Genomic DNA, 24,578 nt, shown 5'->3' on the forward strand with positions numbered 1-24,578 from the left:
ACACAATGAATTAAAAAACATTAGTAAAGAAATGAGGTGGTCTGTAGCTTTCCTGCCTGTGGAAGGAGAGAGGGAACTCATCATATTAAAACAGGGTCATAGGGGAGTGTCAATGTTATCAGATTAAAAAAAATCTCCCAGACAAGCACATCTGTCAAGTTCAGTTATGACTTTTCATTCATAATACAATAAAGACTACCTGCAACAGGGAGTGCTTCTCCTCCCCCCACCCCCGATCTTTTTTTTTTTTTTGTGTGCAAGTAGTCTGATTCTTCTGGGTAAATAAAATGCTAAGGCTTTTTGAAGATATTGTTAAAAATAGAGATGGACCAATAGCCAAATTAATTCTGGGCAGGTACCTTTTTTTTTTGTCCAGACCTGAGAAGTGCAGTATATCCTCAACACCCATTCACTTCAGTTCTCACTGACTTGAGCTGAAGGTGTTCTTGAGTGGCAGAAGTGGATATATATATATATATATATATATATACGCACACACACACACACACACTTGTTTTGTTCCCTTGTAGACCGCTGAAGAGGAAATTAAGGACCAGATTCTGATACTCCTACTCGTGTCAAGTAACATATTACTTCATGAATATTCCCACTGACTGTAATGAGACCTCCTGAGGAGCAAGGTGCTCCTCAATATGAATAAGGATATTGAAATGTGGCCCTTGGTTTGTGCTGATTACTTCATTGCAGAATAGGATCCAAAAGACAGAAGCTGGGGAAAAGGCAATTGTAAATGTTTGGCTCATGGCTAATTAAAACAATCTTCATGAAAAGATCAAGGTCAGTTTGGCCACAGTTCACCGTGGTGGCAAATACAGCAAAGTAAGTTGGCAAGTTAAATTTTATAGGATAAACATTGAGATCAGGGACCATGGCTCATTTGGAAACTGGGTACCTGTAGCTATTACAGCTTCGGGCGTGTATGTGGGTCTGTTTACTTTAAAAAAATTAATGGACTAGATGATCAAAAACCTGTACGGCACCTCGTTTTTCAGCATTCTTGTAGGAGAAGGAGATCAGCCACAAGGAAAGCTTTCTAAGTATATTTTATAAGTAATGTTCTAAATAATATTTCTAAGTAATCAGTTCTGAGCTCTTTCTCCCTCCCTCCCCCCTTTTTGTGTGTGCAGGTGACCATGTGTGGCTTGCATTCATTTTGGCATCTGTTCTTTATAGTCAAATGTACACATAGAATTGGTGGTGAAATCTTTAGAGGGATTAATCAAGCCCTGCAAAAGAAATAAATACACAAATAAATAAATAAAAATAAAACCTAGGCATTAATAGGTCTGTATAAGTGATTAAATCATTGAATTGGGGAAAAGGAAAAGGCTGGTTAATGTGCTTCTTTGACACAAAATGTCAGGTCATACACCGCAATTTCTCTGCAAACATCATTATTCTAATTCTAAATATGGAGGAACCACTGAGTATAGAGTAGACCACTGCTACCACCCCAAGCATCATTTCTGAGAAAATTCTGTAGAGCTAGTTTTGGATTTCTGAGTATTTATCAAAGTATCTGGCTAAAGTCTTTTCTTTAATTGTGCCATGTGTAGAGACTTTTCACTCCTTAGTGTGGGACTAGTTGAACACCCTCAGCTCCCTAGGTTTTTAACCCTTGAGCTCAGCGGAAGATTATTCCCTATCAAAGGTAAATATTGTTATCCCAATTTACATAGGGAAACTGAGGCAAAGATACAGATTCAGTGTTAGTGCTTTGATGAAAACTTGGAAATATCTGTTTCCCAGACCTGGGCTTATACTATTAGGCCTCTGCTCTCTCTGACAGCTAGACCATCCCAGAGAAACACAGTGCTGATCAGATTTCCTTTAGCAAAATGCGACAGTTTGCCAAATCCACTATAGCAAAGACAGTCAGACTCCATGTGCCCCATTAAAATTAAAGCTCTTATATAAATCAAAGGGGTGTATTGGCTCTGTAAACTCTTTGCAGCCTGTTCTCTGCTCAAGAAATGAATTCCCAACAGGACATTAGAATTGATGCGTTGTGCAGACTTCAATCTAGTGTGGTAGTTTTGTAAGAGGAAATGTTGTTTGGTTTTAGTAAATAGCAACACTTTATATAATTGATGTAACCTATTAGTCTTCGTACATACAGCTAATAGCTCGTAGCAAAAGTAATAGATTACATTTACTAGCATTGTCTTCCTATAATAAATAAGTGTGCTCTATCACTTGTGCTTTTGAAAAATATAAATTGCAAAGTTATTGGAAAATAGCTCACAAAAATAGAACTTCCACTTTACAAAGTGATGAGGTAAATAAGCTCATTCAGCTGGTGATTACAGCCCTAACTAGCTAAAGGACTCCCTTAGGTGTTAATTGCTGATCCAGCTCTTGCAACCCTGAACAGGACCCCAGGTACTGAGGCAAGTGTCACATCATCTTTTATCAGAGCTTCAATTTCATTTCCTCTCTATCATCAGACTGTGTTTCACTAACTCATCACTACCATGTTTTCTACTAAGGGTGAAACTGGGCCCTACGAGCACAGAGACTAAAGACTCCACCTTTGTGTCAGGAGCTCCATGGAGCTTAAGGAAGAAGGAATTGAACCCCAGTCTGGAGGCATGACAGAGGGGAGCTTGTTGCCCTCTGTGGCCAATGCCACAGATCCAGGAGTCTGACCCTTGGTCAACGCACAGTGGATCCTGGAATAAGTGAGCACACATTCCTTCAATCCAGAGAATGCAAGGGATACACAGGCCCCCTTGTGCTGCCACTCCAAACATGACCCCAATATGGAAGGCTAAATGCAGGGGTTACATGGTTCAAAAGATAGTGTGAGCTCTCCACACTCAGGAGTATATAATCTTATGGGACCAGGGGTTAACAACAAATCTGCCGCATTCTACTCTCCCTTCCTCCCTATCCTCTTCAAAGACTGCGTTCACTTGAGATCTGACAAACCTTTTGGATGCATTTTGTCATTTAAACATGAAAGGCTTTCAACTCCCCCATTCCTGTCTTTCCAGCTCACATGAAAACATGTTGAATCAAGTATCTGGTAAGAGAAATAGAGGTTGATGTGAATGCAGGGGGGAAAATATCCAAGTATTTCACCCTCCCCCTACTTTTTTAAAGTTTTTTTATTTAAAGGCAATTTCAGTGATTTGATAGTCGTTGAAGTCTTCTATTCATCCCTAGAAAGAGATTTTCAAAATCCCTAGAGCCTCCAGGCGCATAGAGACCACTGATTTTCAATAAAAATTGTGCTCCTAGATATATATGGTGGTTTTGAAAAATCTCTTGCAAAACTCCTACTGCCCCAGATGGAGATAGCAGAAAACTACTTATTATGACTTGCCAATGTGTCTCATACCTCTCCTGAAGGGGTCAGCTTTATGGGGAAGAGAGGAGTTCATTCTCCATGCCCATTCAGTCCCTGTGCTGAAATTTTCAAGGAGATTGCCAGTGATTTATTGCCCAGGGTGGTGGTGATGGTGTTCTCTGACCTGTCCGCTGTAAGATCTGGATACATCAGACAAGACCAGATGATAACTTGTGATATTGGAACAGGTTATATTTCTGGAGACAACATCAGGTAGCCCAGAAAAGCAACCATAACTGCATAAAAGAATCATAAAAATTAGAGGCGAAGAGCTCTTTCAGGACATCTTGTGCATCTTTCTGAACCGCAGTGTTCTCAACTCACTGTGAGGTGGTGGGATGAATGCAGCTTGCAGACTGGCAATGGTATTCTCAGATTGAAAGGAAAAGAAAGGAAATGAAAATGAGCCAAATTCACCTCAGGTCTAATACCAGCTTTGGCCAATGTAGACACTGATGGAGGTCCCTGGCATCGACACTGCCAAGTGAGGAGACTGCAGTGGCAGAAAGCAGCCAAAACCTCTCTTCTGCTGGGGAGAAGAAAATAGCATTGGGGGCCTCAAAGATGGGTGGAGACATTGTCAGGACGACTGAGGAGAGCACTGATTCAGCACCGCCATATCACTGCTTCCATCAATGAGATTCCAGTGGGTGTTCAACCTGCTGTGATGATAACACCACACCTATCCTTCCTCAAGTTGAATCCCTCTGGGTGCAAAGAGCCCTGCTGGAGTCAGTCATGTTTTTACGGCAACAAAGCAGTTAAATCTTAGTTCAGTGATCCTGCAAATAAAAGCTCCAAAGTGAGCACAAGGCTGTTCTGCATCTGACAGCACAGACTGATAAAACTCTCGGCATGTAGTTCTCCTTTCCTCTAGCTCCTTCTCCCTGTGCCAAGGGCAGATGAGACTTCTGACGGCAGGGATAGGCCAGGACTCTACCTCTGGCTCTTTCCAACAGCACTGATCATGAGAAAGACCTAAGGAGAAATCCAGGCACTATTGAAATACATGGCAAAACTTCCACTGGTTTTACCCCTGCTGAGTAGATATATGCTGAGTAAAGCTCTAACTTGTTTCTCCCCAGCAGACAATTTGATCCCACACAAGGGACTGTATTTTGGAAAACCTCTGTGAAGATAAGATTAAGTCTCTGGACTCCCTCCTCCCTCCATAAAACTCCGGAGATGGGGCTAAGATGGAAGAAAACTCCACAAGATTCACATCCCAGAGGGCATTGGGGGGGGGGGGAGGCAGAGCTTACCCTACCTCAGAAGGAATAGTATTTGGGATCGCTTTCAAATCCCGTAGAGTCCCCCTACCTCCTGGCAATGTCTTTCCGATGGAGTCATGCTACTAGGGCTTCTCCTGGGACCCGCCTTTAAGGAGGAGATTCTTCAGCACAGAAGGCTCTACAGAAAAGGCAATATACAGTCTGTGGCTGTCTTACCTTCCCACTGTAGTCTCTATGGGGCAGGTGTGTAGGGGTCCTGCCGGTCTCTTCCCATCATGGGCTCAATTGCTTGCCCTTGACCTTACAGAGGGTAATATGTGAGGTAGGGATGGAGGGTTGAACTTTGTACATGGAAATCCCCCCTCTCCACACCTATCCTGGGGACATGACTTGTCCATCACATTTTCCCCATGCCTGGGAGTTTTAAGATGTGGCTAGCTGGGAGACAGAACTCAAAAGCAATGAAGTCCTGTGCTAATGGCTGAACTATGCCATCAGCAACAAAAGAATTTCGATATTTATCTTGCATGCAGATAAATATCCGTCACTTTGTTGTCTAACATTATGTGAACCCTGACGAGTTAGCTTACTTTAGTGAATCATGGCAGAATGCTTAAAAAAAATAATAATAATAGAAACAAATGAGATGGAAAAAGCCAGTTAGGTCATACAATCCATCTCCCTGCTCTTCCATGTTCTCGAGTGTTTTATCTGATGAAGTTCCCTACTCTCCCGGGATGACAATCCCCCAGTCAGTGAACTTGAAATTAGGACATTTCCCTGATATTGGGGTTGTATTGTGCACATTAGAGATTAAAGGGTCTATTACACTTACCAGCTTGGGAGTTTTAGTCTTTTACCTCAAGCAGTACAGCCTCATACTTTTAGTTCAAAAGCTCATAGGTTCAAGCCCCCCACTAACCTATAGCGGATGATAGTGATAGGATCATAGAATGGGAAGGAACCACCTGGATCAAAGAGTCCAGTCTCCTGCTATCACAGACAGCCTCGTCAAATAATCCCATTAATAAACTTATCAAGATCCACTTTAAAATAAATTATGTTGTTCATCACTTTTTTCTTAGCCTTCATTTCGAGTTTTGACTAAGGACTTCAGGACTCAATGTGAGTAGACTACAATTTTTCTTTGCTTGGTTACATTTCATTACCTCCTGGAAGAAAGCGAACTGTTATGATGGAAGTGTAAACTTTCTTCAGTTTTCTCAATAAGTTTTACAAGTCCATGGAATGATTTATTTAGGATTGGTTATTTTGGCTATGTATGATACACACCGTAACATAAGCCCTAAGAACAAAACAAAATGAAACGAAAAATGACATCCAGGACAGTTCTCATGAGAAACAAAGTTCTTTGTCATTAGCATTAGCAATATTTTGAAACAAGCTTTCAGACAAACCCAAGTTGCCATCTGCTTCATAGATCATAAAACGGGGCTGTTTCATTTCCCATCCGTAATTATTACCATATATATTTAAAATAAAATACAACACAACTGTTTTTCTGCTTTACCTCATCACCTTTTAAAAATCACATTTAAAAAGTTAAATCACATTTAAAAAAACCCACAAGTTTAAAAAAAATCAAATGTGACTTCTTTTTGCGCACACAAATGTATACATATGAACTACAGATGCTTGCAGATGGATTTCGGTATGTGTGACAATATAATAATATTTATATGCTATGAAAACCCCTCCCCAAACAATGAGACACTTGTTATCATATATACTTGCATATAAGACAGTTTTAGATTGTAAGTTCTTTTGGAGCAGGGACAGTCATTTAATATGAGCACAGTGGGTGCCCAACCTTGCTGGCCTCTACCATAATATAAATTTATTTGTTATTAAATAACCGTTTGCATTCCAAAACAATGCTTCATTATCCCATGTATAAACTGACCCCTCCCCAACAGTTAACTTGAAATTTTAGCTTAAAATTCTGGATTTATACGTGAGTATATATGGCAGCTGATTTGCTATTACCACACATAGCAATGTACAGCTTGTTAGTTTGGGTCTGTTGTGTTTATTTATTTATTGCAAATCTGAATATTCATCTCCTGCTCAGCCAGCAATGGTAACTATGAAAGCAATCTGAACAGAACGTATGCCAACGAAGTGAAAAATAAATAAAACATACATTCTGCATGTTTTTCATGCTAGCCCTCTTAGTATAGAAAACAAAGGGCCAGATGCCAATACCAGCTTTACCAATGTAAATCAGGAATGCCACCATTATAATGATTGGAGTTACTCCTGATTTCCACCAGCCTAATTGAGATAAGTCTGGCTTCAGTTCTTTTGCTTTAATACCTTTGCTCATTGGATACAGATATTTTGGCACCAGTTAGAATAAAATGTCAGTTAGCAAGTTACAAGATGAAAATCTGCTCATCTGTTTTCTATTTTGCAGATTAGGGATAAAGTTTTCCTTAAAAATAAAATAAAATAAAATAAAATGGAACATTTTTCTTGACTATTCCAGTACTTTTCTCATTCTGTTCATGCTATAAATAAAGATTTCTATTTCAGGCTGGCATTTTATCAAAGCACCTGCTTCTAGTAAAAGGGGGAAAAATCAGAATAATTCAACCTACAGATTGCTGTCGGCATGTGATTATCTCAGTAGCAAGGAGAACTGTTCAAAACATGGCTGGTTTCATTGGCAGGGAAAATTAATTCAAACCTAGTTCTTGGGCAAGGTTCACACATCGTAAGATTCTACTTTGAGCTCTAGGTCCCAAATACTCAATGAAATTCCTCCAAATCTGTACTTGGGGTCAAAGTCATGTGAAGGGCGTGTGTGTGAAGAGCTAGAAGAAAGACAAATGGAGAGGAAATCACCTAAGCAACTGACTGAGATACTGCCTAAGGGATTTGGGTGCACACGTCCTATAACATTTAATGGGAGCTGGGCATCCAAACTGCTTCTATGGCTTTGAAAAATCTCACTCATTCTCAGTGACTCTCCAGCAACCAGCCCAATGATCAGTTGACCTATCACATAGTTTGTTATTCCCCATGGCGGTTATTTAACTTTTAACCCCGCACCAGCAACAATTAATCTTCTCTTAAGTATTGGATGAAATAAATGGCTTTTCAGTTATTTCTTTCTTATGTCTATCTCACCACAGGCTCTCTCAGAGCGGTATGTGTGTGTGGGGGGATTACCCTTGAATCTTGGAACGTGTATATATCAGTTTATAAAGTGCTTAGCATAGCTGGTGGCTATCCTTCCTGGGGCTCTGGGGGCTCCTGTTTTATCAATAATGTGCAATAATAAGGATGAGTATTTAGAGTGTCTCCCATAACTGGATTTCTATGTCATTTCATAACGTTGAGGGTGTGATTTCATACCTTTCTGCATGGTGATGGTATCACTTACAGATCCATGTTATGATGCAATATATGGGAAAGAAAATGTATATTTTGGGTGATGTAGTAGAGGAAATCTTTAAAGACAGTCTTAAAATGCCCCACACCTAACACACCATATTGCACCACTAACCCTCTAAGAGTTCATAATCTCCTGCCTTATTTCAAAAATGGTTTCTGAAAACGCAGCCAGCTATTGACACCTGCAAGGAGAATATAGAACAAAAATAGTCTGTTCAGGAAGGCTGGGCTGCCTGAATGGGAGGAAATTCAGTGAGTCCAGCTGAGTTGATGGGTGGGAGAATGTTGGCAGTGGATGTTGCCTGGCTGAAGAGTAAGGCCAGAACAAAAAAATATTGTAGGGTGTAATAGAGCTCTCAGGGGACCAGGTGGTCCAGTGGGTAGCACACCCATATTGCCTCTCAGCGGGAAGGCCTTTCAGTCAAGTTCCTCACCAAAGGATGGGTTTAACTTCATCTTCAGTTTGCAGAGTCCTTGCCCTCTTTGTATCAGAGGGGGAGTGAGACTGGAATGTGCTTATGCTCCCCTGCAGCAGCGGCAGTTGGTAGGGGAGCCTGGGCCCTCCCACTCCAGTGGCCTGCGATCCAGGGCCCTCTGAGAGTCAGCAGTGTCTGGCACCCTGGAGTGCCCTCAGAGTTACCCTCCCTGGGGCACTTCCTACCATCTCTCTTTTCTCACAGCTCCAAGTCCAATATCGATAACAAAAGAACAGTCAACTAAACCTTCAGCCCCCACCAAGCAGCTCTCTTCCACACAGGGATGCTTCTTAGCCACACCTGTCTAGAAGCCCTCAGGGTAAGTCTGTCTTCTTCAGAACTCAGTTGCTCCTTTTTAAGCTTTCACTCCAGCTGGAGCAAGCGCTGCAGGTCTGGAGAGCTGGGGCTACCTGGGCTCAGTACAGTCCTTTAACCCCTTCGGGCCCAATGTGGGGTTTGTATACCGTATCACACAGGGTAGCTGGAAGTCTAGAAATGTCAGTGTACTTGGGTGCTGGTTGCCCTTCATCCTGAGCCTAGTGTCATGATGTTCTAATATCCCCTTGTGACTGTTTCCTTTTGATATTGCTCCAAATTCCTTTTTAATGCAGTTTTGGGGAGTCACAGTATTCATGCATGCTGCAGATTACAAGGCAGGTGCACAATGTGATCTTCGCTTGTCAAAGCAGGGGGATTTATTTGTTTGGGAGATGCAGTCTGGGTCTTACAGATTTTAGAAGTGGGGTGAGTGATGAGCCTCCTTTCTTCAGTCCCTCTGATGCATTCTCCCCCTGGGACTTCTGCTGCTCTCAACTCTTCCAACTTCTTCCTTTCAAAAGCACCATGTACTGCATTGCTGCTGCTCACAGTTCTGGTGCTTTAATCACCACGGGATGCCACTTGCATTTGTACTGTCTGTAAGTCCTTACAACCAGCTCTTTGGAGGTAGACAAAAGACAAGTAAAAGCTAGGGCTAAGTGTTCAATTTGTGATCACTTTCTTTCATTGGCAGGCCCCGATCATGCACTGGGATATGCTAGGGTAGACCCCTGAGCAGCAACAGCAGTCCCATTAAACTCAGTTTAATTCATCTGAAACTAAACTGGCCTGCAGTAAAGGAAGCTGCAGCCCCTCCCTGCTTTCAAAGGCAGGTGAGCAACTGGTCCAAACAGACATAGGTTGGAAGTGCAGAAGGGGCAGAATAAATATTCCTGTGGTCACTGCTCCCGTATGTTTGCAAACAGAGCAGCGAAGTGCTTACCTGGAGTCAGAACCTGCATTCTTTGCTCACCCAGTGAAGGCAATGGCGGATGCCCGCGTATAATAGGATCAGGTTCATGGGAAGCCAAAAAACAAAATGGGGATAAAATGATTAGTGCTCTATTCTGCCATCTTTACCCATGTTAAGTGGTACCTTACTCTTTGCAAAGTCCCAATGAAATAAATGGGGCTGTCTAAAGGAGTAGTGTACTACCTAATGCGAGGGTAACAGAATCAGGCTGTGAGCAAACAGCAGTGCTGGGACAACAAAGCCCAGAATGTACTACAATCCTCTACCTCTTGCTGCGTGTAGTCCTATGAACTAAGTCTCTGCAAGGCCTGCATAGTTATGGATTTTACTACCCACATCATTTTTCATTTAAGTTGCCAATTCCAGGACCGCTCAGATACCCTAACAGCACAATAACTATTTCATTACTTCCGAGATACTTTTTCCAGGTGGGGTGGGGCTGAGGGGGGTTCAGCAGTGGGGTACTAGTTAAACTTGAAAACACAATTCATTCTAGATTAATTTCTATGAATACAGCTCCTCCTGGTTTTCCCATCGCTTTCTTTTTCCTTTTTTGTGTAATGTAAAGTAAAGAAAACAAAACAAAACAAAAAAATCATCCACTTGGATTTATACCAACCACCTAAACCAGAATTCAGCAGCACTTTTGCTCAAAACGTTGATTTTATTGTCAGTTAAATCAGGTCATCACCACTACAGGGGAAATGGATTGCTAATGGATAAATGATAATTACAAGGGAAAGGCAAATGGAAATGTATCCAATTGATAATTCAGCCATCTTTTCCCCCTCATTTATTTATTTAACTATCCATATAAAGGTACAATAGTGTTTCAGTGGCTCTGCTGTTTGATCAGCAAAAACAATCTCTCCGTTATCACGTGTTTATTCAGGGGTCACTTCATTTCATTAAAATTCCATAAAATTTCAAAGGACAAAAGGATTAGTCCCCATCATATAAATCCCCAGTAATCTAATGTGGTGCATAAAAAAAGGGAACACCCCCTGTAGTCCTCAACTGCATGAAATGTAGCAATGGTTTAAACTGAGATCAGCCACTGAAAACAACAGGTTGAGATTTTCAGTGCAATCTAGGTCCTGATCCTGTATCTTGATCAGGGATCTGCCTGGACAGACTGTAGCCTAGGGGATTTAAACACCTCCCTTTATTGATAACAATAGAAGAAATGTGTCTAAATCCCATAGCTATGCTGTGAAAATCTCAGCCAAAGAACATGGGTAACATTTTCAAAAGTGGCTAAGTCCCAATTGGAGTCAGTCAATCTGATTTATGCTTCAAAGTGTCCATGTCAAATCTTCAAAATGAGACGTAGGCTCCTAAATCACATAGGCACTTTTGAACAGTTTACCCTAGATTAACTAGAATGGGTATAAAATCAAACACATTGATTATTATTCTTACTCAAAGTTATTCCAAATAATTTATAAATCATATATAATTGTTAACCAAACATTGAAATAAATTAATCTATGGCTCATATTTATTAGGACATTAAAAGGTGGTTAAACACTACCCTCTCCCAGCAAGAGTTGGAAAATACTAGTACTCTAAAATATCTTTTTTGATACCAACAGTACAATGAGTTGACATTACAGTTCCAGTTCCGAGCCCTTTTTGCATTATCTTTAGAGGAATAAAACAAACACATATATAAACATAACCAATGTTCCCTTGCCTTCTCTCCTCCACAAAAAACACAGATTACCCCCTCCTGCTCTGGGCCATTGTCCCAAAAAAACCCAAGACAATACAATTCTTAAAATGGCAGATAGAATAGCTGAAGTAATCTGTTAATGGAAATTAGCGTTTGTGTTTATATGCTATTTATAAATATCTGGGATGAGATTGACAGTGACTAGAAGTTCACTATAATTGGCAGTACTTTGGCCTTTTGGAGGCTATCATGTTTTAAACATTTCTTTAGTCGCATAATCCTCGTATTATGCATGGATAACCCTGGTTTATTGGCATTGGAGAAGAGTTCATTCCTATCAACAGAGCTTTTGTACATTTTAATTCACTTCCTCAAATACTAAGGTGACCATATTTCCCTAGGAGTATACAGAATGCATTACCTTCTTTCTTCCCACCCCCTACCAGTACACATTAATATTTTAACAATGGCTTGGAAATTAAAACCAAGGGGTGACAAAAACAGATCTCTTTTTTTAAAGTATAATTTATCTCCTTTATATGTCTGCTATGCCTAGTAGGTTGAGCTCTCCTGGGTGAGAACCAGGGCTTTGTTACAGTAAACTGGTCCAGTGTGATATCACAGATATAAAAAATATTCCATTCTGTATCAAAACTAGGCACATGCCTTTTATTTATATGAAGAGAAGATCAACAGAGCAGAACATTTGTGCCCTAAGCTATGCCTCTCTGGTCTTCTACGTGAAAAGAAAAGTATCTTGTGTTGTCTCATCGGTAACTACAGAGGTCTAATTTTGGGTTTGACTATAGTTAAGGGGAGGAGTGACATCACACTTGGGTCAGTGTCGGTGGATATCTCAAAGCACAACCTCTCATTCATATTGCTTTAAAATGTACACAGTATATATGTATATTAAAAAAAGATAAGATCAATTTCTTTGTGGTGTTGAACCAACTATAAGGTATGATGCAAGGCTTTAACAAATGAGATCTATAGATACAAATTTCACTGTAGAGTATGTTTTAGACAAATGTGTCTTTTTAAATATGTAAATCCTACACTGTAGGTTTTTTTCCCCTTTCTTTTTCTTTTTTTGTAGTGGTAGAAAATGTTGAACAACTGTCCATGAACATGAGCCAACAGTTCATTACTGAGATCCCCAGAATGCCAATATTTGCAATGCAAACAATTAGTACCATTTACCAACTATTTGAAAGGCCCTGACACACATGCCTCAAGGTTAGGAGGCTCTACTGTACAACCCCAAATAGTCTTTCCATTTCCACATAACCATTTGACACAGTGACAGCTGCATTAAGCTGCCTCTGCCTAGCAATTCCACATGCCAGGCTTGTTTAATTGGTTATAATGCCACAGAAAAAGCACTGCTAGCAGTATACCATCAAATCATTTTCATATTGAACCTCCGTGGTCCAGCAACCTCTCCTTCAACTACAGCACCATTGTTTTTGCGGGGGACATACTCAAGGTCAATGCTGGTTTTGTGCTTGCCTTTCCCTCGGCTCCACACAAAAAGAAGTAGGAAACAAAATAAAACAACTCCAAGGAATGTGAAACAGCCCATGGCTGTGGACACCAGTATTGTCTTAAGGTCCAGAGAGAAGGTGTTCACATTGGTTCCATTGGAACTGGTGTCATTGGAGTCTGTCATATACATAGGGGTCCTATTGGCGTAAAGGAAACGGTCTGAAGTGAATCCTTTTACTGTAAGGGAGGCTGTGTACGTGTCATTCCCAGCTGCGTTACTTGCAATACAAACATAGATCCCAGCGTCTTGATCTTGAGCAAATCGGATCTCCAGCATGCCATCTCCCAGCACCGTGGCTCTTCCATTTGATTTAGTTGTGATCAGCCTCCGTCGCGGCGTCACCCAGGAGATGGTAGGTTGAGGATCCCCATCGGCATTGCATGTCAGCTGCACAGTCTGTCCTTCCTCCACTACCAGGTACTGCAGTTTCTTGTCCCGTATCTTGGGTTTCTTGCAGGTGAAGTAAAAGGAAAGGGCGGTGCTGTGAAAGTCTTTGAACAGTTTCTCTCTGACGCTGTCTGGGCCGGCACACATGGGCTGCTGGCTACCAAACTGTAAGGTGGGCTGCCTTTGTAATAGCCAAAGGAGGCGGCAATCACAAGCCAGGGGGTTGTTGTTAATGCAGAGGATCTCAAGAGTTTTAGGGGAATGGAATACATTCTCTTCTAGCGTTTCTAACAGGTTCTGGGACACATTAAGTACACGCAAGAACCGGAGCCCTTGGAAAGCATGTGGTTCAATGGTACGTAACTGCGCCCCCACCATGTGCAGTTCCTGCAGACGCACCAAGTCTGCAAACATGCCTGCCTCAATGGTGCTTATGGGGTTGAAGGAGAGGTTTAGGTGTGTCAGGTAAACCAGGTGTTTAAGAGCAGAATAAGGTATTGCAGACAGGTTGGTGTTGGTGACTGAGAGAGAAGTGAGGTTGAGACCATACAGGCTATTGGCAGGCATCATGTCCAGTAAAGGCCAATAGTTGATCTCCAGGTCTTTTAGGCGAAACAATCTCTTAAAGGCATTCACAGGCAAAAGGTTAATGTTGAGATGTCTCAGATGCAGACTGATGAGGTTGTGAAGGTGGGAAAGGGCGTCTGTTGGTACAGCTGTTAGGTTGCATTTCTCCAGGGTGAGCTGCTCCAGGCTAAGCAGTCCGCTGAAGGCCCTATGGGATATATAAACCAAATCATTGTCCCCAACCTCAAGGGACTTCAGGTTATGCAAATCCTGAAACATGTAGTCCAGCAAAATGACAATCTTGTTTTCACTTATATCAAGCTTTGTTAAGTTTGACAACCCTGTGAAAACCCCTAGCGGGACTAGCTTCAGACGGTTTCCTTTCAGTCTCAGAGAGCGCAAGTTGAAAAGATTGTTAAAGGCTCCAGGCTCTACATTGGCAACAATATTGTCGCTGAGGTCTATCTCCTCGAGCAGCGGGTAGGATGTGAATTCCTCAGGGTTGACACTCTTCAGGCGGTTCTTGCTTAGATCCAGGATTTTGGTTTCGATGGGGATACCCTCAGGGATGGAGATCAGGCGCCTCCTGTGACAGCTAACAGACTTGTTCTGTGCTGAGCACTCACAGCGGGCTGGGCAGCCTATGGTGGACCCCATGAAAACGAGCAGCACAGCCAGACTTAGGAATGGCTGCCAGCATGATATGGCCGTGTGAAGCATGACTCCACCGATGTTGTCTACTCCTCAGTCACGAGCCTGGAGGAACAGGGAAGAAAAGGGGGAGAAGTTTAGTTAGTAACTAAATACTGTTTTAACCAGATTTCTGGCATCCATTTCAGAGCAGGCTCATAGATTTCCATTCAAAACCACAACAAAAGCCATAGCAAATGGAGACAAAAAGAAAACGTATTTTCATTACAAGTCAAGGGAGATGTCTAAGAATCTGTTCATTTGGCATTCTGCCCCCAGATTTCAGATACATCATGCAGCAGTTTTTCCTACTGGATGCAGTGACTGGGGTATTGTTTTTCCCATTTGAGTCTCTGCATGACAGTGCTGTGCTAAATCAGAGACAAACACACACTCTATGCTAACAGGTCTAGCAATAAAGTGAATCACACTTACAAAATGTGTACGGCATTGGGACTCAGTGACGTGATATTAAAACTTTTGTCTTTCCTGTTTCAATATTTTAACTGTGAACCTTAAGTTGCATTCACTTCATTTTGTATAGGAAAGAGAGTTTCCTAGCAAGAGAAGGATTCCTATTAGCATGTATTGTATACATTATAGTGATATACAGATAGAGATTATTGATATACACACACACTATATATATATGGATGATGGAACTGGTGCGTTTTTTTTTTTACACACACACACACACACCCACCCATCCACACACCCCTACCTCCCTCTAAGGCATTTAGGGAGGGATAGCTCAGTGGTTTGAGCATTAGCCTGCTAAACCCAGCGTTATGAGTTCAATCCTTGAGGGGACCATTTAGGGATCTGGGGCAAAAATCTATCAGGGACCAGTACTTGGTCCTGCTGTGAAGGCAGGGGACTGAACTCAATGACCTTTCAAGGCCCCTTCCAGTTCTCCTAGATAGGTATATCTCCATATTGAAAAAAAACGGGTGCATGATAGATAGATAAATAATAGAACTGGTGACTCTCTGATTAGCACTTCAATTAAGAACAAGTCAATTCTTGCTGAAACTTTGCTTTAGCTTCACAAAGGGGTTTTATTTATTTCTAGGCCCCATTGAGATGACAGCTATTGCAAAGGGCATTGTTTACAGAGTACCTTTTTTATTCTTAAATATGTAAGTTAATTGTGACGGGGAGAGAGGGGCAGTAGAAAAAGAAAGAAAGAAAGAATTGTTTTGTTTTAAATAACACACATTCCAGATAGGGACAATAGATTGCTTGGCAGCCATAGTTTCTATTATATTTATTTACTCCCACCTGCAGATTAAAATTGAGGGTATCTTAACAAAGGATGCCTTCTATTACGTTTAATTACTATCCCCTGAAGCTGCGTTTTAAAGGGGCAGCTACCAAAAAGGCGGGTCCTTCTATCAGGGTGGCTACTCAACAGAGCATCTCTATGACTTGATTCCATACAAAAAATAATAACATTGGTGTTCTTAATTCTCATGAAAGTGAGTGACTAATAACACTTTCCAGAGCTAGGCACAGGGACAGTGCACGCTTCCTCTCATAACTCTGCGAGTGCATCTTAGTCTTGACCTGCATGGCCTCCCTATTCCACTCCTGTGCTTCTCCTAGGCAGAGACTGATAACGTACGGCAAATTGTGTGGTGGTTTTGTGATGTTGCCTGGGGACTAGGATGAAGACCATTCTTTGTTACACTACCTATAAAAGTACATTTCAACCTTGTCCTGGAAGGACAAACTGCTGAGATTCATTTAGTTTCCTCCTTCAGTAGAAGTCTTGTGAGTAAAGATTATTGGTTATGTCCAACTGTGACAAAGGTTTTCCAAGATAAACTTCACTTCATTAGGAACTAAGTTAAGACTGAAAATCTATCGGCCTCTGTGATTTGGGTCTTTCCACTGAATTCTGATCAAAGGGGCTTTCAGCCACTCTGATCATTACATTTTTAACTCCGTCTGTGAGGTTAGCACTTTTGTACAGATACTTCTGGTGTGCAGGGAATTCATTTCCCATCTTATTCACCTAATGTAGGAAGCATAAAGTAAATAGGTTCAGTGGAAGACAAGAACCCCTGGAGTGCTTATTTTAGTTGGCAAAAGTATGAAATGTTTCTCTGCAGACATCCATGCTACCTGGAAACTAAAACTTCTAAGCAGCATAGAAACTGCTGTTGAGGAGAATAAAAAGTGATAAAAGGATTTCTTCCCATGGCTGAATCAAGAAAGGGAAGTGGTGTTTGTAATCACTTTTGTGTGTGTGCATGCATGTGCATTGGACAATTTGTGTGCATTTGAGATTCAGAGCTGAGGTTTAAGGTGGTGTAAATTATATGTTAGGAAGTACAGGAGTAGGGGAGTCTAAAGGAGTAAAATTGATTTGATTCACACACCTACAGCCCAGAAGAAAATGTGAATAAAAGCTGAGAGGATAGAATAGAGGGGATACTTCTATCTGCCCAGACATTTCAATCCCATTCATCACATCTTCTCCCTCCTGTTAGTTATTTTTGTGGAGACTCCCTTCCCTTCCAGCTCCTGTGTGCATGCAAATGACACCATTTTAGGCCTTGCCTTCATTAGGAAAAAAAAGTGTGCTCTTACCTCATGTAATCTAACACATGGATAACTAACAGGAGGAAAATCCTAAGGAAGATGAGGCAGTTTGTAGTTTTCACATGTGTGTTAGTGGATTCCAGTAGCTCCCCCTTAGCATTTACCTCAACCTGTTAACATGTGAGGGCACTACAATTTCTCATCTTCACTAGGATTTTATCTCGCATTGAGTACTATGAGTTAGGCAACATGAGGTAAGAAGACACCCTTTTCCTTAGTATAAATGCACACTTAAAGTTTGTCTTGATTAGGATTTAAAGGTGTGTTTTCAGCTAGCATCCTAAGCAGGTTTGTCCCTAGGGTTCAGTTTGATCAGCTAGCATGTGTTAGAAGCATACACCGCCTTGCCTACATTAGACAGTGGGTACGTCTACACTTACCGGAGGGTCCGGCGACAGGCAATCGATGTTCTGGGATCGATTTATCGCGTCTGGTTTAGACGCGATAAATCGATCCCGGAAGTGCTCTCCGTCGACGCCAGTACTCCAGCTCGGCGAGAGGAGTACGTGGCATCGACGGGGGGGCCTCCCTGCCGCGTCTGGACCCGCGGTAAGTTCGGACTAAGGTACTTCTAATTCAGCTACGTTATTAACATAGCTGAATTTGCGTACCTTAGTCCGAAGTGGGAGGTTAGTGGGGACCAGGCCAGTGTGTTAAATAGTAATAATTTGTGTAATAGTAATAATATCTGTTAACACTAACAGTTCTCTCTCTCTTCTCTTTAGGCTTTGATATTATGTCCACTGCTGTGGGGTCTGGGTTCCTGCTCACCATTCTTGTGAAATGTGAAAAGGCTATAGAATCATAGAAATGAAGGGCTTGAAAGGATCTTGAGAAGTAATCAGGCCCAGCCCCCTGCACTGAGGCAGAACCAAGTAAACCTAGACCATAATCTAGTTGTTATAATCTAATAAAGAGAAATGCAAAACAAACAAACAGTGTGAACCACAGGAAGGAGTAACAGAAACAGAAGGTTGTTTTTTGTAATTACTAGTAAGCAGCGCATGAATGAATCATACGGGCAGTCCTGAATGTATTAAAGCAACAGTTACAGAAATTTCAGTTTATCATCCAATCACCCCACATCCACTGAAGTTTTCTTTGACTGTATGAATTAATATTAGGCATTCAATAAGTTCTCTTCCGCAAAATGACTCTCCTGCAGCTGACTATACATTTAATGATGGCTCATTTGTCTTTACACTTCTGTGATGTTTATTTTATTAAAGACTTTGCACTTAGCTGACAAAGAACTCAGCTTTCAGATATAGTTACCTAACAGGGCATCAACATTGCTGAACTGAATACTGTACTGAAATCGGTACTTATTTGTCTGCCTGATTGCCAATGTAATCATCCAAATGCCAGATCTGGATCATCCATATCTGAATTTTGGTCTCCCATGTTTTTTGTGTGTTTTTTTAAATTACAGAATGACACATTTCAGGATATTATTCCTTACTGAAGAGTACAAATTAACAAACTTCCTCTTCTTTCATTTCTCGTTCTCTAACTGTGCCTTTTCAATCCATTGTTAAGAATCAGGTTACCGTTGGCCCATATCCTGTTTCAACATATGACCTTACTAGGGTTCAGATGACCGATTAACAATTAACAAAGCTTGTTTTAAGTCATTAGTTAATAGTTCTGTTTGATCTCACCCAAAACACTTGAGACCTCTTTTAGCTGGTATTTATTCCAGACCTTTGAAATGCAAATCACTTGTTCAAAATCCTGCAGCTTTGACTCTCAATTCTGACTACATGCAAGTGTTTGACCAGAGTGTGAGTATACCTGTATTCCTTAAGCCTTTAGAGTGAAAATCAACCCAGTGCAGAAAGTTTGCCCAAAATCCTACGTACCACTTAACAAACTGTGCAAGATTGTTTGGGACTTGCACAGACCCTCTATACTGCAGTGAATCTCACCTTTAAATAGGAATAATTTATCTAGCCTCGATGCCTAATAGCTACCGTGCTGCTGCTCATACGCCTGTTTGATCTGGCTCTATTCCTTGTCCAGTCTGACTCTTCTGGAGTGACTCATTACGCAGTGTCAACATCTACCCAGAGCCAGTAAAAGACTAAAGACCAAATTCAGCCAGTGGCCAAGCATGCTTGTACCCAAAGCCATAAGTACTTGGTAGTGTTGAACCCACAGCCAAACAGGCAAATCAGGGATAACTGTTATAGGCAGAGCTGGCAGTGAGGCCTATAGTTAAGGTCACCTAACACTTGCTGTTGTAAGTCCCTGTTTTCAGTTGTTTATATGTTTGCTAAACTAACCATCTGGGATGATATTTTCTGTGCTGGGTGTCTGTCTCAGGCTGAATATTTTTGGATCATTTCAACTAAAATAGATCAGCCATTTCTGAGAAGATGATCAGGGAAAAATACATGGTTTTGCCCATGTTAAAAAGATTCTAACTGTTTTGTAGAGAAGCTGTAGCACCTCCATTCTTTGGAAGGGGGACTTGAAATTAGGCAGGGGTGTGTGTTACTGTAATGTCAGGGTGTGCCTTTTGCCATCCCCATAAGGACCTGGCCATATTATAAGCTTCCAAAACATCTTAGTTAGCACATTCTCAGTAGAAAATTGTTGGAGTTTGGCAGCTAAATTCTCTGAAGATTCTATCTGCACTGAGCATGTTCCACCTCTGGACTGCAGGTGTGAAGCAGGATTTTCCCTGCAATTGGGCCTCCCAGCTGTGGGACACTAAGCACTGATACTAAGAGCAAGGAGACTGAGAGGAAAGTAGAGGTGTAAGGAATGGGGCGGAGGAGAAGGTAAGAGGGGATTGTAGGAGCTGGAGTGGGGATAATAGAGGGATAGTGGGGACAGGAGCAGGTGGCAGGAGTGGACAGGAGCAGAGGTGGTGGGGGGCAGAAGCAGATGGGTAATTATGTAATTAAAGAATATCATAATACATACACCTAAGAGGGTTGACATAAGACTGCACAGTTCTAATTCTGGCATTTCCTAACTTTGGAATGCTTAACTTTACAACCTCAACATTCTTTTAATGTTGGGTTTTTCCAATGTAATGTCTTACATAGTGCACTGGGAAAGGAGAGACCTATCTTTGCTTCCTGCTCTCTCAGGCCCTGAATCAGGAAGGCACTTAAGCAAGTGCTTAATTTTGGCATGTACTGAAATCCCATTGTCTGGATGACTTCAGCATGTGCTTGAATGCTGTCCTGAACAGGGATGCTTTCTTGAATCAGCGTTTCACTGAAGTAAGAGCAGTGGCACATGGGTACCTCTGAGTCATCATTTTTTTCCCCTTGGAAAACCACTTGGACACTTTTTGTTCCAAAAGTCCATTCTTGTCTGGCGCATTGTTCAATATAGACCTTTGAATCCCCAAGTCTCCTATCTGTCACATCTCCCCCCTTCAAAAGGTTCCATGCAATCCCAGCCCCCAGTAATACATAAACCATTCATTTAATACAATGGATCCCAAAGATACTTAAACATCATTCAATAAGGCCTCCTAAGGATATGGCAGAAAATTGTCAAGATGTGAAAAAATTATCTAAGTTTTATCTACATTTTACATAATGGGGAATGCAGGCACAGAGAGGTGAAAAGTGTACTCTGAGGTCACAGGACAAGTGAGTGGCGGCATCAAGAATAGAATCTAAGTCTCTTGGCTCAGATAGATAATACTTATAACTAAGGCTGCGAGTCTGTCATGGGGGTCACAGATTCCGTGACTTTCTATGACCTCTGTGACTTTTGTAGCAGCTGGTGCTGGCTCAGGGGCTGCCCAAGCTGGGTGTGTGGGAGGGGGCTAGGGGCAGGGGATTGCAGAGTGCAGGGGAGTGCTTACCTGAGGTGGGGGGCTCCCTGGCTCCTACTGGCATGCCCCTCTGCAGCTCCTAGGTGGCAGAGGGGATGGGGGGGTGGGCTCTGTGCCACACGCTGCCCACAGACCCCTCCCCACAGCTCCCATTGGCTGTGGTTCCCGGCCAATGGGAGCTGTGGGAGCCAGAGCTTGTGGTGGGAGCAGCAGAGCCCCTGCCCCGGCCCCTGCCTCCGCTGCCTAGGAGCTGCAGGGACATGGAGCTGGGTAGAAATCCCCTGCCAGCCTTGCCAACCCCCCTCCCCAATACCAGGTGGAGTCCTGGGCCACATCCCCCAACACCTGCGGTGCCCCCAGACTGCACCTCCCCCAAAGTCCTCCGCCCAAGTTTTAGTCAGGGCGGGTATTTTTAGTAAAAGACATGGACAGGTCACGAGCTGGTGAATTTTTGTTTACAGCCCGGGACCTGTCCATGACTTTTACTTAAAATACCCATGACTAAAACATAGCCTTACTTATAACAGGAGACAAAGCATTGTGAAAAATTAAAGTCCACCAAAGACTGGACCATTGATAATGATGCTTATAAGTTTTTAACATTATTTATTTCAGATGATTTATTTTGGGGAAAAACTTTATTGAAGAGGTGTCCTCATCTTGACTTGAACACCACTAGGCTTGATCGTAAGACCATTTGCTTGTGTCCCGTGTTTCAATTAAAATTACACACAACAGCTATGAGTCCTTTCATTTTTCTTGCAGTATATAGGTATCAGTTATTATTACTTTAGGAAGCATAGCTGGTATCACCAGGAGGCTGAATATGGGATTGTGTGAGAGTTATATATTAAGTTCTCTCATAGCTGCACTAATTAACACCATTTGAGTAAATTACCTCAGAAACCAGACCAGTAGGAGGGCTGAGCACTCTGATTAAAATAAGGGAAGGTTGGCTTTCTGTCATTAGATCTATGTAAAAAATAAAAATAAAAAGTGAGAAATTATTCTCTTCCTCCATTGAAGAGGTGGTCCCTCTTTTAGAACATATTAGATATAGGAAAACTTGCATTAATGCATGCAATAAACAGAGGACTATATTCTCCAGAGAATTTTAATTTTGATATTTGGCATCATCTTAGGGAAGTCAGCAAAGTGGATGGATCTCTAGGGAAGGTACTCTTGGTACTTGAGTTGCTGAAGAGGTCTGCTGCTGCAATCTGCATCAGCCGCAGATTTTTCAGAGCTAATGCTTTTGAGGTTAATTGAATCACATTGCAATATCCCAGTTGGGCGGTGACAAATGTGTGTATAATAGAGTCTAGGTCATCAGCAGAAACCATGGGATGCAGATTCCTTTGTTAATGACCGAATATGTTTCTTCCATAAGAAGCTATATGAGGGCCCTGGATCTGTGAGTAGTCAAGAAATACCCACACAAGCTGTGGGCTGTCTCCACTCCTTGTGGATGTATGGTTTTGACTGGTAGAGACAGCACTGTTTTGACCACCTTGTCAAAGTGTTTTCCTCTGCTAACCACCATAAACTCCATCTTGCTGGTGTTGAACACCAACCAGCTCTTCCTTATCCAGACACTGGGATAACTGGGTGACAGTAACGTAGTTGTCAGTTGTGAACAACACAGTGATATGTCATTGGCATACTGTTGGCAACCAAGAACACTTTTCCCAGCAGCTGTGTGTAAATATTGAATAGGCCAGGGAAAAAACTATGATACTCCACAGGGGATGGGTCTGGTGGTAGACATCTAAGTGTCCATCACTACCCTATGAGCCCTCGAGGAAGGATTCTATTTCCGTGCCCTGGATCCCTGCCATCTCCTTCTTCAGATAGGATAGCTGTATCCCATGACCAATCATCAACTGCAGAGAGGTCTGAATGTATAAATATGGATGTTTGCCCTTTAACTTGGGAAAACAAGAGACTGACCATTTGCATCATTAATGCTGTTTCTATTCCAAATGCCAGCTGGAGGGTCTGGTCAGAGGATAATCTAGGCAATTGGCTGTCAACAGATGTGTTTGCATCAGTGAGCTAATGTTCTCAGAAACTTTTAACCCAAATGTGCCTGTAGGAAAATACATGCACATTAGGAGGGTGTCACTACCCTACTTGGGTGCATTTGTGGACTAGGACTACATATACTGTAAGGTTTATAACCATCACGGCTTGCAAACTGCTAAAAACTGAAACCTAAATTATACTATGGAGGGCAATTTTAGTTCAGGGCACTGGAAGTTTCGGCAAATTAAAAATTACCTATAGTGCTAAGGAAAGAATTTGAACAGTAATGAAAGCATCTCAGCATTGAACATTTAGTGGAATGGGTGTGAGAAGGTGGATATGCCTAGTGCAACTGGTAACACATGCATATGGACAATTGAATTACATGGAGAATAAAAGAAAAAAACAACAAACAATCCCATCAGTTGTGTGGGCTTTTCCCCCCTACCTGGACAAGCATGTTAGCAGCTGTTCTGTTTGTAACTTGTGCAGAAATCCTGTCAGTCAAGGCAAAGAATATACTCATCAGAGACTCTCTTTCTTTGAACTGTCACAGGCAGAGCCTACTGAGTGCGGCATAGGAGAAAGCTGTTGAGCTTCTGTTGGGTGCTGTTTGTATACTGCTGGTGGGATTAGAGCAGGGGTCGGCAACCTTTCAGAAGTGGTGTACCGAGTCTTCATTTATTCACTCTAATTTAAGGTTTTGCGTGCCAGTCATACATTTTAACGTTTTTTAGAAGGTCTCTTTCTATAAGTCTATAATATATAACTAAACTATTGTTGTATGTAAAGTAAATAAGGCTTTTAAAATGTTTAAGAAGCTTCATTTAAAATTAAATTAAAATGCAGAGCCCCCCGGACCGGTGGCCAGGACCCAGGCATTGTGAGTGCCACTGAAAATCAGCTCGCGTGCCACCTTCGGCACACGTGCCATAGGTTGCCTACCCCTGGATTAGAGGGTATGGAAAAGACGACATTGGATCTGTTTTCTGTTCAATACACTAAGGACCAGTACAATATAGTACATTTCTTAGTCCTCGTCAGAGTTCCCAAAAGTTCTCTGGCCCCAGAATTATGGGCCATATTCTCTGTTATCATAACTCTGTTAAACCCAACAGCATTAGGATAGCAGAGAATTGTGACCTATATGACGGAGATGGCAGAGAGGGATGAAAGAATACTTTAGCTCATCAGTCACCACCTAATAGTTTTTGCAGAAAGAGATCAGGTAATCCAAACACAATTAAAGCCACTTAATGACTTAGATGGGAAACAAAGCCATCATTGAGGTGGCTGCAGAAAACTGGTACCCCTTGCATCTTAAAAAAAAAAAAAAGCTCACCATTGCATATACACACAGCAGACTGAAAATGGTGGCTGCCTTGGGGATTCCTTGTTAGCTAAAGGGGTTCCTAAAATATATTTAGATTCAAAACTAGCCTGCAGAAGGGCCAAGGCAGGAAATATATAAATTACAACTGACA

General features: G+C 41.8%; 1 protein-coding gene across 7 annotated transcripts in view; it reads right to left on the reverse strand.

Moving 5' to 3' along the window:
- Nucleotides 1-333: 333 nt before the first annotated feature.
- Nucleotides 334-24,578, reverse strand: part of LINGO2 (leucine rich repeat and Ig domain containing 2) — a 760,588-nt gene continuing 736,343 nt past the window's right edge. For all 7 annotated transcript variants that reach the window (XM_005294759.4, XM_005294758.4, XM_065549693.1 and 4 more), the window contains one exon: nt 334-14,726. In XM_005294759.4, coding sequence (XP_005294816.2) covers nt 12,870-14,690 — 1,821 coding nt within the window. In that variant the 5' untranslated portion in view covers nt 14,691-14,726 and the 3' untranslated portion in view covers nt 334-12,869. The remainder of the gene's footprint in view (nt 14,727-24,578) is intronic.

The sequence above is a fragment of the Chrysemys picta genome, chromosome 6 (assembly GCF_011386835.1).
Source record: "Chrysemys picta bellii isolate R12L10 chromosome 6, ASM1138683v2, whole genome shotgun sequence".
NCBI lineage: Eukaryota > Metazoa > Chordata > Testudines > Emydidae > Chrysemys > Chrysemys picta.